A 17229-nucleotide genomic window follows, 5' to 3' on the forward strand; every position below is an offset into this window, starting at 1 on the left:
CGCAAGCGCTCTGGGTTTCTCAGGCTGACGGTGCACACTCAAGACAGGGCCACGGAGGAGGCAACCCGGGTGCATGCTCACTTGCAGCTCCTCGGTCACAGGCCCGTCCTCGTCAATAGCAGCAGATGCGCTGAGAGCAGTGCCTGGTGGGGGGCGGTGAGAGGGCGCTGCCCCCCAGACCCTTCACCCCAGGCTAACTGTGAGAGGACCTCCGACACTCCCCTTCCTCCCCAGACTGCCACCATCGTCCACATCACGGTAAGTGTGAGAACCTGCCGGGCCAGGAGGAGCCTGCGGAGACGCCCAAGGCCCCCGAATGGGGTGTGGGCCCGGGTGGGGTCCTGGGACAGAAACAGACGTGTGCAAAACGCCGAGGAGACCGAATAAAGCCTGGCCTTTAGGTAACAATCTGAAGGTACAGCAACATGGGCTCACTGATTTCGACAAGTTCCCACACGAAGGCAAGTTGATGAGAGGGGAAACCGAGCGTGGGATCTGGGGAACTCTCTCCTCACGATTGTTCTGTAAACCTAAATGTTCTCAAATAAAATGTGTAGGAGGCGGGGGCCAGGGAAAGGCCGGCCGGTTAACGGGGCGGTGTGGACTGGGGGCACATGGGCCTGCAGTGGACACCGGGGGTCCTGCAGGGAGGACGGCGGGGCTGCGGTGGGTGGCCACCCGGCACACGCTGGCCGGACGTGGGGAGCCTGGACTGAAGGCCACAGGGTCTCCTGGAGCTCACGCTCTGCAGAGTGGGCCCTCCTGTCGGGGCTCACAGGAGCCTCTCCTGTTTGGGGACCGGGTGCCTTTGGGGGGGTGCGCTGATAGCAGGGGCTGCGACCTCCACCAGCAGTGAAGAGCGGTCACCCGGCGCCCCCTCCGGGGGGCCCGTGGCCCCATGTGCACCGGCCCTGCCCAAGATCCCCGCGGGGGTCCTCTCACCGTTGAGTGTTTTTATTTCTTACATGTGATTTTGCTCAGTTATTTTTGGCTGCGCTGGGTCTTTGCTGCTGGGTGGGCTTTCTGTGGTTGTGGCGAGTGGGGGCTACGCTCCGGGTGCTGTGTGGGCTTCCCGCTGCGGCGGCCTCTCCTGCTGCAGAGCAGGGGGCTCTGGGGCGCTCGGGCTTCAGGAGAAGCAGCACACGGGCTCAGCCGTTCGGCAGCATATGCGATCTTCCTGGACCAGGGATCGAACCGACGTCCCCTGTGTTGCAAGGTCGATTCTTAACCACTGGACCACCAGGGAAGCCCTGAATGGTTTTTTCCTTAACAAAATCTCCGAAATCACATACGCTAGAAAACCTGGATTGACTCTGAGAACTGTACATCCACACAGTAATACTAAAGGTAAGTTTTTTTTTAAACGTATATAGACATATATAAATATTTGTGTATGTATCTCTCAAAAAAGTAACATAAACTTATTTACAAAATTTGGAAAGAAAAGAGCAGCAGAAAAAAATGAAATGAAATGAGCACAGGTCAATACTTACGGTTATTTTCTAAACCACCCTCATGATTTTTCAAGTGCTTGCTGTAATTATTTTCAAGTTTTTCAGAGACTCTGACCTATATTTCAGTGCTCAGCTCAACGAGTTATTGAAATTACTTTGGTGGGATGAATAGCATTTGCTTCTTTATGCTAAAGGGCCCTCAGATTATTGTCATGGTGTCAACAGAGACAGTTTCAAAGCCCAGACAACACATAATCTCAAGCTCCTCACGGTGAAGCCGCTGGGACGGGGGCTGTGGAATTGATCCCCGCTCTGAGCCACTCGTCTGCTCTGGGCGGACGTGAGAACTCAGAGGTGAGCATGTCCGGGCCATGGAACAGCCTCTCCTGGCTTATTCACAGCTCATCCGGACGTTAAAGGAGAAGCACAGATAATAGCTGGTTCCGTGAAGGTTAAATGAGATCCTTCTACAGGATTCTGGATAAAGAATGATTAAAAGAATGAGAGGAATATAATTTGTAGAGCCACTTTAGAATTTCAAGCTCGAGCTGGCAGAAATAACATTTTTAGAATAGGCTGTACTCCTGAGAGAAGACCATGAGATCGTCCATGATTCTATCACAGCATCAAACATACCTTAAGTGAGTGAACTGAAGCGCAATTCTGAAAGGATGCTGTGACTCGGACCTGCTCATGGCACCCCTGGGGGTAAGACTGAGGTCTCCAAGGTCCCCAAGGAGGGATGGGCCAAACTCCCCCAGGAAGGCTGGGGCAGAGGTTGAGACTAGTCAGAGATGGTCACTGGGCCAGGAGGAGCAGGAAGGGACAGCATTTTCTGTCTCAGACAGAACCCCAGAGAGCAGGCGGTTACAATAGTTTCACAGTCTCCACTTTGGGAAGGCTTTCTCTGATGCATCTGTTTTAGAGAAGCAATAAAACTCTGCAGGGTTAGAGTTTTAAGTTTTGTCTTAAAAGTGAAGAACAAAAAGAGCTGAGAACTTGGGAACTAAATGAAATTCCCTGCTAAGCAATATGGCCAGAGTGACGGCAAGAACAGGCTGTGAGACCATCAGCTGTTTGCATCCCCCGGCCTGGGCCTCCTGAGCTCTGGGGGAGACGCCGGACATGCCCCAGGTGGGCTCACGAGGGGACGAAGTCCTGGGAAGGGTGTGGTCCCTGAACGGGAGAGGCCGTTTGCGTCAGAGAAGGAGACGCTGGCTAGAGCGGCTAGACGCGGGGCCTAGACAGGCCCAGAAGTGGAGGGGCACTCAGCTGGGGGTAGCAGACAAGCCCCCAAGCTCCCCGCCTCAGCCCGGCTCCACGCTGACGACAGGGCGACGCAACAGGGAGGGTCTGGGTGGATTTTAAAATGGGAGCAAGTGCTGTCAGTGTGAGGTTCAACTTGCAAAACCCGCAGAAAGTGGGCTCGGATGAAGCCCAGGCGGTGAGAAGGCATCCGTGTGACACGTGTTTCAAAGATGGTTGCAAATAATCTGAAGCATGAGAACAAAATCTCTCTGCCACTTTGGCAAGAAGACAACACGCAGCCAGGCGTCAGCTTTGAAGTTCATGACACCAAGGCGGGAGGAGGAGGCCACACATACTCTCAGGGTGGCAGCTGCAGGCTGACAGACAGACAGACACCCGTGCGGGAGGAGAGCGGGCTGAGCCGTGAGCGGTCTCGCCGTGAAGGCAGGCTTTCCCCACCTCCCCGGGGACGCGACTGTACGACTGGACTGACCTGAACCACGCCATAAGCCCGGCCTCTGCTCTCTAAGCAACGAGTGCTTCTACGCAGGAAGAGACTAGGGCTGGAGACCGGGTCAGAAGTGGGCCTGGGTGCTGGAAGCACAAACACATTTGGGGCCCTTGAGGTGTCTCTGCCACCCGGTGGACTGGAGCCCACCAGACTTCCCACCCTTGGGATTTCCCAGCAAGTATATGGAGTGGGTAGCCATTCCCTTCTCCTGGGGATCTTCCTGACCCAGGGATGGAACCCCCATCTCCTGTGCAACCAGCAAAGACTGAAGATTTTAGCTGCTATTGATTAATGAGGGAACCAGTAAGATGTTACAATGTATCAGAAGAGAATTCAAACAACATACACGCATGCTAACCATCAGGAAGGCTAAAATGAACTTACAAATAGAGGCAAAACTGGCCAGTAGCTTCAGAGCAATAACCAACTACTACGGTCATGACTTATCACCAGGACACACGATTCCTATGGACAAGAATTATTTGCATCATTGCGAGCTTTCTGGAGAAAGCTCTAGACTTGCGAGATCACTCTAGAGTTGTAAGAAGAGCTCAAAAACAATGAAAAGTACAGGCCCCTAGAGCATCAGGTGACCCTGAAGGTGGCTCGGAGGGACGCCCGGTGACCTGCCCTTGGGGCCACCTCAAAGTCCCTCAGGCTTTTCTGGCACTCGCCCCCTTGGGACTGCAACGATCTTAGAGATGAGTCTTGATCAAACTCAACCAGCATTTTAGAGCGGGCCCCGTCCTTCTGCTGCGTAGAGTCCTCAGCCTGTCTGCAGGGTCCCTGCTGTGAAGACATGAACAGCCCCAGCCCTCTCTCTGTTCCTCTGTCCGCGTCACACAGCCTGTGGGACCTTAGGTCTCTGACCAGGGATTGAACCTGTGCCCCGTGCAGTCAATAAGGGCTGTCTAAACCACTGGACCGCCGTGGAGGGTCCGCTGGGCTCCCTTGGCCCTACTGGGCCATCCCCCCTCAGCCCAGTAGGCTCGTCCCTCGGGCTGGGCCTTGGACGGGGCAGTTCTCTCCGGGCCCTGGCGTCTGGCAGAGACGCCTGGGACCAGAGAACAAGCAGCTCCCTGGGAGGAGCTCGGGACGCTTGCAGGGGCCACGCTCCGCACACACGGGCTTTGGCTCGGGCTGGCGCCGGGACACACTACGGCGGCAGCTCCAGAGTTCTGCTCCATGAAAGCACTGACGAGGCCCTCCGGTGACGCTGGCACGTCGAGAGGGCAGGTGTCACCCAGCGCCTGCCGCCGCCGCTGAGCCTCGCCAGAGTGGTCCCTGCAGGACCCCGGCTGCCAGGAGGATGGCAGCTGACTCTGCCTGCCAGGTGGTGCCGGCAGCGGCCAGGACCCTGAGGGGTGGGACGTGGGGACTGTCGGCTGGCACAGCCCTCAGCACAGGCCAACTACCATCTCCATTTCAGCACACTAGCTGCTAAGCAGCTCTTTCTGAACGTGATTAGCCAGCGTGTTCAGGGGCTTCTTAATAAAAATAAAACCCAGATCGCTGGCCCAGATGACAGTGCCGGTCTTGCTACCTGCTCGGCGGGGAGACGTGTGACTCACCCACTGACAGTGGCGTGGACTGACCTGGCCCAGGCTGCAGACGGAGTCAGGGCCAGCTGGAGAGAATGGTCTTCTCCACTTCAGAGTGTTTGTGTTAACAATGCTTGATGCAGTCGTGATGACGGTGCGGACTACCCCGGACTCTTCTCCTCTAGAGGCTCTGAGGGAAAGCGTCTGGGCAGTGGCCAGCTCAGGTGGGCCCAGCAGGGGAGCCAGGGGGCAGAGGATGCCCTCGGTCACCTTCTCAGTGTCCCGGCCCCTCCCCGAAGCTGTCCTCACTTCAGAAGCTCTTTCCAAATGCCTGGAGGTGACACGCTGCCCCCTGCCCTTGCCCACCCAGGCCTCCCGCCACGCCCACCTGCTGGGGTGCCATCCGACCACCTCCCATCTGGGCCCCCCGCACTGTCTCCCTACGGCACTTGGAATGAAGGTGCCTCAGTGGGCGAGCATGGCACGGCAGGACGCGAGGACGTCTGACCACGTCCTTGCTGTCAGGGCTTGGGGCTGACCGTGTTAGCGCTGCAGCCAGCACCCAGCAGAATGCCTGGAGCAGAGCAGACGCCTAAGTACTGGACAGATGGACAGATGCATGGACGAACGGAACGAATGACTGTATGTAAAACCTGCTTCTTACTTAAGCAAGATGTCTGACAAAGAGCCGACCAACCACGCACACTGCTGAGGGAACAGCTGGCGTGCATTTGAAGCCGTGCCCTGTTTTACGTAACCCGGGCGCCACAGGGCACCTCCCTCACGGCCCAGGGTCGGTGACTGTGACCCGAGCTCATCCTCGGGGACTCCACCAGGGAGCCTGCCTATTAAGGGCACAAAGACACCCGAAACAGTCCTGATTTCAAGGAGACGACGCCCACGGGAGTCGGCTATGTCAGGATCCTGACGGCAAGAAGCCGCTCCTGCGGTGTCCTCTCCACGCCACGCAGACCCGGCGCCCCTGTGGGCATGGCCCGGGGCCTCAGCACAGACCCCGGCGCCCACGGGAGGCCCTGGGGCCACCCCTGCTGCTGCCCGCCTGGGCTTCCACACCGCCCTTTCCTTTTCCCGAAGCCTGAGCCGCGGTTTCCGTTTGAAACTCCGCGAAGCATCTGGAGCATTTCGCTGGCTGGTGTGGGTCTGAGCCAGAGGGAAAGCTTAAAGATGTTAAGAGCCGGGAGAAATCTGATTACGGCCCATGGCGACACCACCGCGTCCCTACTCACTGTTCTCGGACAGCTCCACGATGTAGTAAAGAACAGGGCTGTTCCCGTCGAAGGGTCGGACCCAGGAGAGCACCACGGCGTGGCCGTGGGCAGGGTTCAGGCTGGCCACGAGGTTCTGGGGTGAATGAGGCAGCTCACTAGGACACAAAGGAAGAAAGAAAAAAAAAAAAAAACAAAAGCGTGTATCAGAATGGTGTGACAACCTCCTGGCTCTTACCCTGCCAGATCCCGGTGTGCGATGCTTTGAAAATGGAAAACATCAAGCAGGCCCTGAACACAAACACTAACTACTTGCCGCCCTCCCCCGCCCTCCCAAAAAAACAAAAACCATCACCATTCACAACGTGTTTTATTTTCCAAACGTAATTTGATTTAATCCCTCTGGTAGGGATTAAACAACTAATGACTCTCACTGAAATCGAGTGGGGAGTGCCCGTTTCACACAGTAGATGGTTTAATTGAGAAAACTTGGTCACCAATTCGCTTCTGCAGTGAGAGGCTGTTAATGGGAACACAGCAAGCCACGTAAGAGGAAAAGGCCGGGGAAACAGGGTCGACTGTGGAAGTTTCCAACACCAGCTATTTGAGTCACCAGCCAAAATGCCCATATGCATCCTTGGACCGCGTGGCCGTCTCTCGACTGGGCTTGCTCAGTGATCCTGTCGCCCTGCGCTCTGCTTGGTAATGGAGATTTGGGAGCGGCAGTGAAAGGCAACTGTGGTGAAAACGCTAACTGAAAACCCGTGGAAACAGTAAACAACCCATCAGCAAGGCTATAAAATGGAAACGCAGATAAATTCTGGGAAGGAGCTACAAACAGAACGGGTCTTCACTGGGATTTACTGATGATGAAGCTTCAAAACCCAGTCGCGTGGTTTCTACCACCGACGGGGCGGCGACCTTGCAATCCTGAGCTGCCAGGCCTGTGTTTAACCTTCTCACCTTGGGCCCTGGAGCAGGGCCCTGCTGCTTGGACCTTAGGACTGGCTTCTCCCCCTGCTGGAGGGGGGCGGGGGCTGGAAAGGGGATGCTGGGTGTGACCCACTTCACCCACCAGCTAGCTCTGGTCTCCCTTACACATCAATTACTGCTGACCCACACAGGCCAGCACAGAAAGCCATAATTACACTTGATATTTTTAATTTAAAAAATGTACTCATTACCCTTGGAAATTTATTAAGCTGTTATGTGCTTGCAGCTACCTAAGAAACACAGCTCTCTCTAACCCACCCATGAGGTTTATAAACAAACTAATATTTCTCACGTAGACCGCGACTTTAAATCAGCACCGTGAAGGATGAACTCAGGCCTGAAACGCTGTCCTGTTTTCTCTTTAATTGTGAACCGAGCTTTAAATCAGGAAAGGGGCCCCTCCGCTCTGTCCACAACACCAGCGCTCCTGAGGCTTGGGCTGCCCGGAGCCCTGAGCTCTGCCGGGGGTCACGCCGCTGCCCTGGCCTCAGCAGCACCCGCTTCCTGCCAGCACTGCCCACCCCCCCTCCCCACCCCCAGGCGCTCTCCTGAGAGCACAGTGCTGCCCGGGGCAACCAAGCCCATAACCCACCACTCGCCCAGCATCCAGAGCTCAGGCTCCCCTCTGTGGGGACCCTCTGCGCACCCCCGCCCCCGACTTGAGCAGAACTCATTACGCCTACCTCGACTCCCTCTGTAATTGACAGCCTTTTCAGCTGAACAAATGTCGTGGAGCCCGTGGAGCAGGGCCAGGGTACATGTGGACGACGGGCCCCCGTCCTCCGCCAGGGCAGCCTCGTCTACCCCGCGTCACCGACGCCTGAAGCCGAGCGGCAGGCGGGGGACGTGGGGAGGGTGGGTGCACTGACCCCGCTGGAGCGGAGGGAGGAGCAGAGCCCTCTCCAGCCCGCCCTCCCGGGGTGGACACAGCCAGGAGGTGGCCTGGCCCTGGCTGCCCGGAGCGTCCAGCTGGGAGCCACGACGGGGACGGCATCCGAGAGGCAGTGCCCGCAGGAGAGGCGGGGGCGGAGGACCGAGAGGACCGGGGCAAAGGTGGAGGACCAGGTGGGAGTGGCCGCCGGGGGCACAGGCAGGACCCGGGGCGCCGAGGGGTCGCAGCAGGGAAACGCAGGGCTTGCACTGCGTCTTGGAGGGAGGCAAGTGAGAGGCCTGGGTCCAGAATCTCTGGCTGTCGGTGTGACGCTGGCTTTCCGGGGCTGGAACTGGGACCCTGAGGGCCGCTCGTTAGAAAGGGTCCTGGGCACAAACTGTCAGAGGACGCTCTGTGTAACCGTCAGGAGGGAGAACAGACGTGAGATCAGGCTGGTTAGTGCTCAGAGGCAGACGGCCGGGGCTGACGTGGGTGGGGTCTGGGGAAGACACGGCAGCCAGAGGAGGGGCGCATCACGGGCTCGGGACCAGCCTCGCAGAGCAGCCCTCCTGTCCCCGAGGAGGCATGGGCAGGACAGGAGGCGGTGGGAAGGGACAGGCTTCTTCTGCACAAGCGGACAGTTGGCCGTGGCCCACGTGTCTCTGCACACCCTGTCCCGGGGGTTAGGAGGGGTCTGATCCTAACGTTCCCACAGCCAGAAAGACCCCGGGTCTGCGCTCAGTGTCAGATCACGCCTCTCAGCCTAAACAGGGTGCACTTAGCAACAACCCATCTGACAGGTGAGTGGACGGCTCTCTTCCTGGGGCTGGAGCGCTGTCGAGACGGAGGGCTGCTCACCACTCCGCGCCTGCCGGTCACTCCAGGCAGCCTCCTGTCCAGCGTCCGCTCAGGAGGTCCTGGGGCCGGTTCAGACAAGGCCCTGGTCCATCCATCTCACCCGGGGAGCAGGCCTGGAGGCCTGCCTCCCGGCCCCTGGAAGGCCACCAAGGGAAAGAGCACACGGCCTGCTCAAAGTGGGGCACGGTGAACAGCAGCAACGCGGCCTTGAGCCGCGGCGGACGGGCGAGCAGGGACTTCTAAAAAGACTGGGGAGACTAGGAACCTAAAAGGCAAAGTAGCCTTGAGACGTTTAGAGCCGGGGCCGAGCTCTAGACGTGGCTGTCTGGGACACAGCTGGAGATAACGAGGCCTCGTCCGCCGCCGCCCGAGTCCACGGTCACCCCCGGAGCACGGCCGGCGCAAAGTGCGGTTTTTACGTACGTCACAGGACTCCGAGTCAGAAGGAAATTCAGGTGTTTTTTTTTTTTTTTTCTGGTTCCAGGCTCTCCCCATTTGAAAATTCTCTCTAGCATATCTCTGGTGTTCAATGTTACCGGTTTCACAATGCAAAGAACTCTTTAATATACATTGGAAACGTACACTATTTCTTTAAATGATAAGTTTCGGTTATCTGGAAAATTAAGCGTGGTGAAATACTCGACTAACCCATCCCGGGCCAACAAATGAGGCTTTCCGATATTCTGAATCCATTTCGGAGGATCTTATCTGATAGCAGGATAGGGTGTCTCGGCATGTCTCTGCCAGCTTGGAAAGGAGATAAACGATGAGCAGAGTGACTCACCGACACAGACGTGCAGACGGGGTGACAAATGAAAGGGATCCGAGGACGCGGGGCCGAAGCCCATGCTGAGCCACCGCGCGGTTTGAAGAGACCTCGCCATTGGGGGAACTAGGCCGTGGTAACGGCAGAAATTACCAACAACCGGGCCTGGCTGTGTGGGGAGGCGAGGCAGCGAGGTGTGTTCGGGAAAAACCAGCTGGGGAAGAGACCCGAGAGGAAGTGGATGGTGAAGGGGCGCCCGCAGGGGGATGCCCTGGAGGGAGAGGGGCCGGTGAGCATTTTTCTATAGAAAAGCCCTGCCCCTTGAGCGGACCGACGTCGCCTCGGTCAAACCCATCTTCTCTGATTTCACTCTGAGGATGAAGGCAGAGGGGGCCCGACAGCTCTTGATAAATGGCACTAAATTGTTCGCTCTGTATTACGGCTTTCTCAGAAGTGGCTCTAGTGAAGGAAACCTCTCCCACTGCCTCGGGGCCGCGTCTTCCAGCCGCTCTGTAAATGAGGCTTTCCTCTGTACTCTGGCTCAGAGGAATTAGTCTCTGGTCTCAGAAGGAAAGATGCAGTGCTAATTGGGTTTTTAAATGATTAACAGTCAACCCACAGAGCCTTGGCGTCTGGTCCCTCTGGGGTGCTCAAAACAGCAAGAAGCTTCGGGGGTCTGCAGTCACCCCAGACCCGGTTTCTTCCTATAAGGCCCCAGCAAACTGGTAGGACAGACACAACCAACACGACCGGTGACCAGGATAACCAAGACTGTGTGTTGTGAATTGGTCAGATGCATCATGAGACCCTCTGGAATTGCAGAGGCCTCTCCCCCCGGGAGGGGGTGAGGCAGACCCCTCTGAAATCAGTCCTCCTTGGTGGTACCAAATACCCAAACCTGTCTCAACCTGCTAAGTGGAGCGGACCTTCCTCAGACACTGATGGGCCCCCTGTCCAGGCACCCAGGCCTCCACGGCAGATAGACAAGCCTGGTGCGTCCGAGGGTCACAGACTTCAGGCAGAAATAAAGGAGGGTGAAAGAGAGACACCTCTTGGCCCCAGTGTGTGTGGGGGTGCTGTTGATGTAAAGAGGAGCATTTTTTTATGAGATGGTGAGGAATAATAAGAGCTGGGACTGACTGTCCCTGCTGAGCGGAACTCCTGGCCTGTCCATTCAAACTTCACCCCCATCCTTCAAGGTAAATGACAATGTGCCCCGTTCACAGGTGAGAAGACAGAGGCTGCGGCATGCGAGCTGGGGAGGGCCCCAGGCCAGCATTGCTTGGGGGTGACCCGTGACCCTGCTGTGATGGTGGCTTCTGCCCCCACCAGAGTCCTCGAGCCCCCCTGACACCCAGGCTGACACAGAGCAGACGCTCCAGGGCGCCAACTCTGGAGCAAGCCCACAGGAGAGCTGCCAGCGGCTGGCCTGCTCCTGAGAAGGCCACTTGTAATGCTCCTAATTTCTATATTTAACAAAGTGGCTTTTAACTCGAGTGGGGAGGCCGGCGAGCACACTTTCAGGCTCTTCTGAAGGACACTATTTAGCCGTGAGTAGCTCTCAGTCACTCCTGCAACAGGAGGTTGTTGTTGTCATCCGAGCGAATCCAGGAGACGTTAACGCGCTGGATTTGCAAGTTCTCTGAGAAGCTCGAATGCCCCGCAATCCTGAGTTATGACTATTATCATCACTATTGTCATCGCCGACGTCCTAGAGTTAGGACCTTATTGGATCTAAAGATACGCATGCTCTAACCTACAACCTTCCCCATTCATTCCGATTTGGAAGAACTGAGAGCTTATTACACCGACAATTCACAAGGACCGCTGTCTCTCAAATCAGCTCTGCAACCAGTCGCACCTAAATTGGTTCGAATTGCGAATCTGCAGTATTTCTGTATTTGGAGATGAGGTGTTTTCCCATTACAGAAAGCCCATTATTTTATAGATACAGCAACATTTGCTGGGAAAAAAATGCATTTTACTTAGAGGAAATCAAATAAGTGAATAGCAGGGAAGATATGTAAATCAGCAGAACATAAAAACTGTGCAGACTAGAAAGAACGCCCTGCACTGGAAGCATGCAGTTTGGCTTCTGCTGACAGAATCTTTATGAAATGCTAACACTTATTTATTTGGTACCAACGATGGATGATTTAAGAGTTCTCAAAGGTAGTTTAACCGTGAATAGCACAGCATGTCACGTGGATTCATGGGTCGTGGACGCCAGAATCACCAACAATTTTTCGGAAGGTCTTCCTGTGAGCTGTGGATGGGGGAAGGAAGACAGAGGACCAGGGCTGAGCAGGGCGGGCACCCTCAAGTGGTGGGGGGCCCAGGCACGTGCACACCCAAAGGAAGGCCAGAGGCCTGAGCGGGCTGGCTGGGGGGACGACTGGAGGCCTGTGACACACACATTCATTCAACCAGTGTGCATTGCCTGAGCGCCTCAGGTATGCCAAACATGGCCAGGCCTCTGGTCAAGCCAGAGCTGTGACATCCTGCACTCCAGGGGGGAGAGAAGAAGAGGGGGACAGAGGATGAGATGGTTAAACGGCATCACCGACTCAATGGACGTGGATCTGAGCAAACTCTAGGACACAGTGGAGGACAGAGGAGCCTGGCGTACTGCAGTCCTTGGGGTCACGAAAGAGTCGGACATGACTTAGCGACCGAACAACAACAAATATACGCTGCAAAGATGACCTGGTCAGCAGGCCCTTCAGCTTCCTGCCTGTGAGGAGAGGGGCTGTGGGAGGCGAGTGTGGCGCCCATGGCCCCCCACCCTGGAAGGCCGGGCAGGCAGGGTGGGCAGTTGCCTGCCATGTCTGTGAGTCCTGGTGGGAGGTGCGCGCCTCCCTTCAGAGAGCAGTGGGCTCTCAGGGGCGCTGGGCCGGCCTGCCGTCCCTTACCGGCTGGAGGTTCTGACGGGCATCCCGTGGAAAGGGAGGGTAAATAGTCCATCAGGACGCAGGGTCGTGGGGATCATTGAGGAGGAGAAGCGATCATGAACCAGCCAAGCTGAGGGCGGACACAATCCGACTTTAAGGTTACCGAGCCCCACCCTGTAAGTGTGCATGTCTGAGGCCCAAGGTGATCACCAAACCCTCAACCCTGCGAGTGTGCCTGCCTGTGGCCCAAGGCGGTGGCCTCTGACCCCTGCTGTGTGACCCACCGCACGTATGACCACGCGTGGAGGAGTGGTGACGTGGCGTGCACGCGGGCACGGTACTCACATCACCTCCAGGCGCGCTGTCCTGGAGTCGTTCCCACCCTCGGAGACCACGCCGCACGTGTAGTCCCCGATGTCGCCGGACCACGTCTGGCTGATGAGGAGGGACCCGTCTTTCTCCACCACGACCCTGGAGCTGCTGGATGGGGCGATGACCACGTTGTCCTTCTTCCACACGTAGCTGTGGGCCAAGCAGAGAGGCCTGAGTGAGGACCCCGGCCGATCACCGTCCCCCTCTGTTAAAAAGCGAGCCATTGATGACTTTGTGAACATGCGTGTGTGCTGCGTGGCTTCAGGTGTGTCCCAGTCTTTGTGACCCCGTGGACTGTCGCCCACCAGGCTCCCCTGTCCATGGGATTCTCCAGGCAAGAATACTGGAGTGGGTTGCCATTCCCTGCTCCAGGGGAGTCTTCCCGACCCGGGGATCGACCTCGCATCTCTTACGTCTCCTGCATTGGCAGGCGGGTTCTTTACCACTAGAGCCTCCTGGGCAGCACGACCTTGTGAATATATTGTAGTAAATAGTAAGAAGCACTGAACCGTGCTCTTTAAAGGGTGGTACCTAATGTGAACTACACCTTAAAAAAGGAAAGCAACCTAAGGTCTTGGTCACAGCACAGAGGCAGATCTGAAGTTAAAAGCAGGACAGTGAAGACGAGGGCAGACACGGCTCGGTCCTGGGGTTGGGACGGGAAGTCTGAGGGGTTGTGGTCACACCTGTCACCACTACATCTGCCCCTCCCGCTGAGGAACGTCCTGGAGGCCAGAGTGCAGCTGGACAGGGGCAGGGCTGCGTAAAAATCCCCAGGGCGGAATTCCCCAATTCCTAAAGAAACGGATCACACCTGTCAACATGCTTTCTTAACACCCAGTCATTCTGTCCTGGTCAATGTATGGCAGAAACCACTACAATATTGTAAAGTAATTAGCCTCCAACTAATAAAAATAAATGGAAAAAAAACCCACAAAAAACTGCATGCCTTTCTCTTTTCATTCCTTATGACGCTTTAGCACGCTTTTCTTTTCAAACATAGATGCCGCTAGGGGCCCGTCCAGCCTGGGGCTGTGGGTGGGCAGGGGCCCCTCACTGGCCACTGCTGGATGGGATCACAGTGCTGGCTTTCCTTTCCCAGATCCTGGACTGGATTTCCAAAACATGCTCAGTTCTTCAAAGGCTTGATGCACGCAGCGCACAGGTGTCAGCAAACGGCTCGTCTGGAAACACCCGCAGACAGAGCAGGACTGACCCTGCCGGGAGGAGGTGAATCCACTACTCACTCTGGGAGCAGCGCTCAGGGTCGGCGCCCCTCGGGGTGTCCAGGCGGGGGTGCCCAGAGTGAGCAACCTAATCACTTCTCAGGAAGCAAGCTCCGACTCTGTTTAACCACACATTAAAAGCTACGATGAAACCACACGGATCTGAGGGGGTTTCTCTCGTGGCCTTACGGCAGCAGAAAATATCTGTTTGTCCTTTGTGGGTAATGCTCCCAGGTCCTTTAGAAATGAATGAATTCTCTAGGATCCAAGAATTCTCTAGGTAATATTCTAACTCGTTGGCTTTTGTGTGTTTGCTTTGCATTCAACGTTCTTGAAAGGAAGGCAAACTTGATTTCTGAGCTCTGGGGAACTCCAGAGAGGCAGATAGAAATACAGCAATTCTCAATTTGTCCAATCGCTGCCCAAGAACAGAGAAAACAGCTGAGGCTCCACATCCAGGTGGTGACGTGTCTATGCACCCACCGCCTTCTCCCTCTGCTCAGAGCGGAATGTGAGGAAGCAGGGGGACACCTCGATCCTGTCAGGGACTAGCTGCATGCCTCTGGGGCTGAGGCCCAAGTGGAAACACGAGGATGACCATGTCGTCTTTCTAGATGCATGCTCAGGGCTGGTTCTGAAAATTAAAAACCCTTCTGCAAGTGGCGGCTCTTTGGGAAGAAGCTCGTGGTCTACAGCCACCCGTGTCTGCTGCCCCGCGTCCACCTGGACGGTCAGGTTCTTCACCATGACCTTCCCAGGCTGAGTCAGACAGAGGCGGGGGCCGGGGGTCCCGTCCCCTGGTCGGGTCTTCACGTCCTCCGGCTCCCCTCTTTCCGAGTGTTTTCCTCTAAGCGAGTTGATCACTGCGGGGCCTTTCCCCTCACGGCGCTCCCTCTCTGCCTGATACACAGGAGCCATCCTTGCAGTAGAGCGGACCCCTCGGGTCCAGCCCGGCCCCAGTGCAAACACTGCTGAAATCCCATTCGATCTGGCTGGATTTTTCTCTCATTAAGTATCAGCCTCTGACAAGCATGTTTTACAGATAGTGTATTAACCTTGGCAGGAAAATCATGAAACACTGTATTGAAGTCATGAAGTGGAACACAGCTCACTGTAAATAATACATAAGGCTGGAGTGGAAAATGGGGTCTGTGTGATTAATGAAGGGGCCCAGGACCGTAAGAGGCAGTAATCAGGGGTCTGTGGCTGAAATCAAAGCTCTCGAGATTCTCCCCTCTCATCTCTACCTCAGGGCCCCAGCTCACGGAATGTTAATGCTGTAACTGACGGAGCTGACCGGAGAGAAATGCGTGGGTCGTGGGTGGCTCCGCAGTGCAGCGTGGCCGTGGTCCCCTTGATCACCACGCGGTCCTCCGGAGGGGTCACGATGGATGTTCGATCTGCAAAGACACAAGCTGCAGCTCAGACAGGACCACGTGGCTGAGAGCTTCCTCCCTCGGGGTGGGGGTGGGGGGTAACGAACTGGTCATCTGACATCACAACCTCCTCGCTTCCTCTCACATTGGCAGAACGAGTATAAACGGAAGCGCTCAGAGATGTTCGGGGAATTGAAAGCAAGCCCGTCTGCATCTCGGGGAGGCAGGCAGGCCTTCTGCCCCCCACCCCCCAGGTCATCCCCTGACCTCGGAACACTCCAGAAGGAAGTGGGAAGCAAGATCACAGGCAGGTGTCTACCAGGCTCTACGCTCTGAGGAAGAATCTGGATTCTTTCCCAAGATGATCAACATTCTGGTAAGGTCCACACTGCACCTCGTGGCTTTGCAAAGCACTTTCATTTATGGATTTACTTAATCCCTACCACAGTCTTGCGAGGGCTGTGATTCTCCAGTGACCAGGCGGGGAAACTGGTGCTCTGCCCTGCAGGGTCTCTTGCCCGAAAGCCCGGGGCCAGTGCGCAGGGGACCTGGGGCTCCGTGCAGGCCTGACCATCCGCCTGCCCTCCACAGCCCTGCCCCATGTGTCCCCACCCCGCACACCCTGGAGGCAGGCGCTGCTCTGAGGCAGGAAAGAGCCCGGAACCAGGAGTCAGGAGGCTGAGTCCCTGCCTGACCGCTCACCCATGGGGCATCCAGAGAAACACCTCTGCTGGGAGCTCGGTTTTCCTGACTGTGAAAGGGGTGCTGCTGCTGCTCCCACTGGGACGGACAGAGCCGGGCTGTCTCGGAAGACCCCCAGGCCACGCAGGGCTGTGCCAGCCATTCTTGTGTTATTACAATTTTGCATCCTAGCAGACCCACAAAATACTCTGGAGAATGACCTACAGAGATGCAGACATCAGTTTTCCACAAGCTTTTACACTTACGGTTAATTTCCAGGGACACTGGATGAATCAGACGTGGTTGACAGATTAGGTTATCCCGTGGAACAAAACCTCTTTTCTAGTAAATATTTAACAATATTGGGAGGGGGGGCGTTTTTTTTTTTTTTTTAAAAACTACTGATATCTCTAGAACACCTAATAAATTAGGAAGGGTCATTTATCAGAGTGGACACCAACTATATCATACAAATGTAAACCAGACATGAAATAAAGCACAAGTGTTTTGTTTTCTTTTAGTTTTTCTTCAAGGATGGTATTTCAACAAATTATTCCCTTGTGTGCAGTTAAAAGTTTCTCTCCTCATATAGATGGCTTTACTAAAATCTATTAATGAGCACTGTTTCCAGCTGCTTTGAACAATAATTTTGTAGTGATATGGATACGGATGAAGCAGAGAGGGAAAAGTCCATCAGTCAGTGAAGCTGAATACTTGGTAATCCAATCCCTAGGTTCTGGAAAACACTTTATTCTGCGTTTCAGAAACCTGTGTTATAGTTCACTCCTACACATAGGAAACCTCCATACTTAATATATGAGGAGTGTTTTAATTGATTTAATTACAGTATGGAAAAAATACTTCCCCTGGGATTTTAATTCTTGATCCATTTTTCTCATGTGATTTGTATAAAATTAGCCAACTTCTCAGTTTTATTATTCGAGCTAGTTTGGCATAATACCCCTACTCTACTGACTTTAAAAAGTTAACCTTTATCTCTCCTGAAGTGTCCCCATTAAATCTTTGAATACATTTTCTAATTGTTCTTTTAGAAGCTGAAAAAACTAATTGCTCAACAGATTTCTCTAAATTAGTTGTAAAAATAATGATTCTCCTTTGATTAGATTAGGGAGTCCAAGGGCATATTGACATCCCCAAGCGCAGACAATGTGCTGATTAGACCATTATTAACAGAACGGTCCACGTGGGCCGCAG

At 55.1% G+C, this 17229-nt stretch overlaps 1 protein-coding gene across 3 annotated transcripts in view; it reads right to left on the reverse strand.

Annotated features, from left to right (window-relative positions):
* The window catches only part of SDK1 (sidekick cell adhesion molecule 1), a 622975-nt gene that overhangs the window by 156482 nt on the left and 449264 nt on the right, over positions 1-17229 (reverse strand). For all 3 annotated transcript variants that reach the window (XM_061153768.1, XM_061153766.1, XM_061153767.1), the window contains exons 12-14: positions 15255-15357; positions 12705-12881; positions 6002-6138 (exon numbers count right to left, since the gene is read on the reverse strand). In XM_061153768.1, coding sequence (XP_061009751.1) covers positions 6002-6138; positions 12705-12881; positions 15255-15357 — 417 coding nt within the window. The remainder of the gene's footprint in view (positions 1-6001; positions 6139-12704; positions 12882-15254; positions 15358-17229) is intronic.

Source organism: Dama dama, chromosome 10 (assembly GCF_033118175.1).
Source record: "Dama dama isolate Ldn47 chromosome 10, ASM3311817v1, whole genome shotgun sequence".
In the NCBI taxonomy this organism is placed as follows: domain Eukaryota; kingdom Metazoa; phylum Chordata; class Mammalia; order Artiodactyla; family Cervidae; genus Dama; species Dama dama.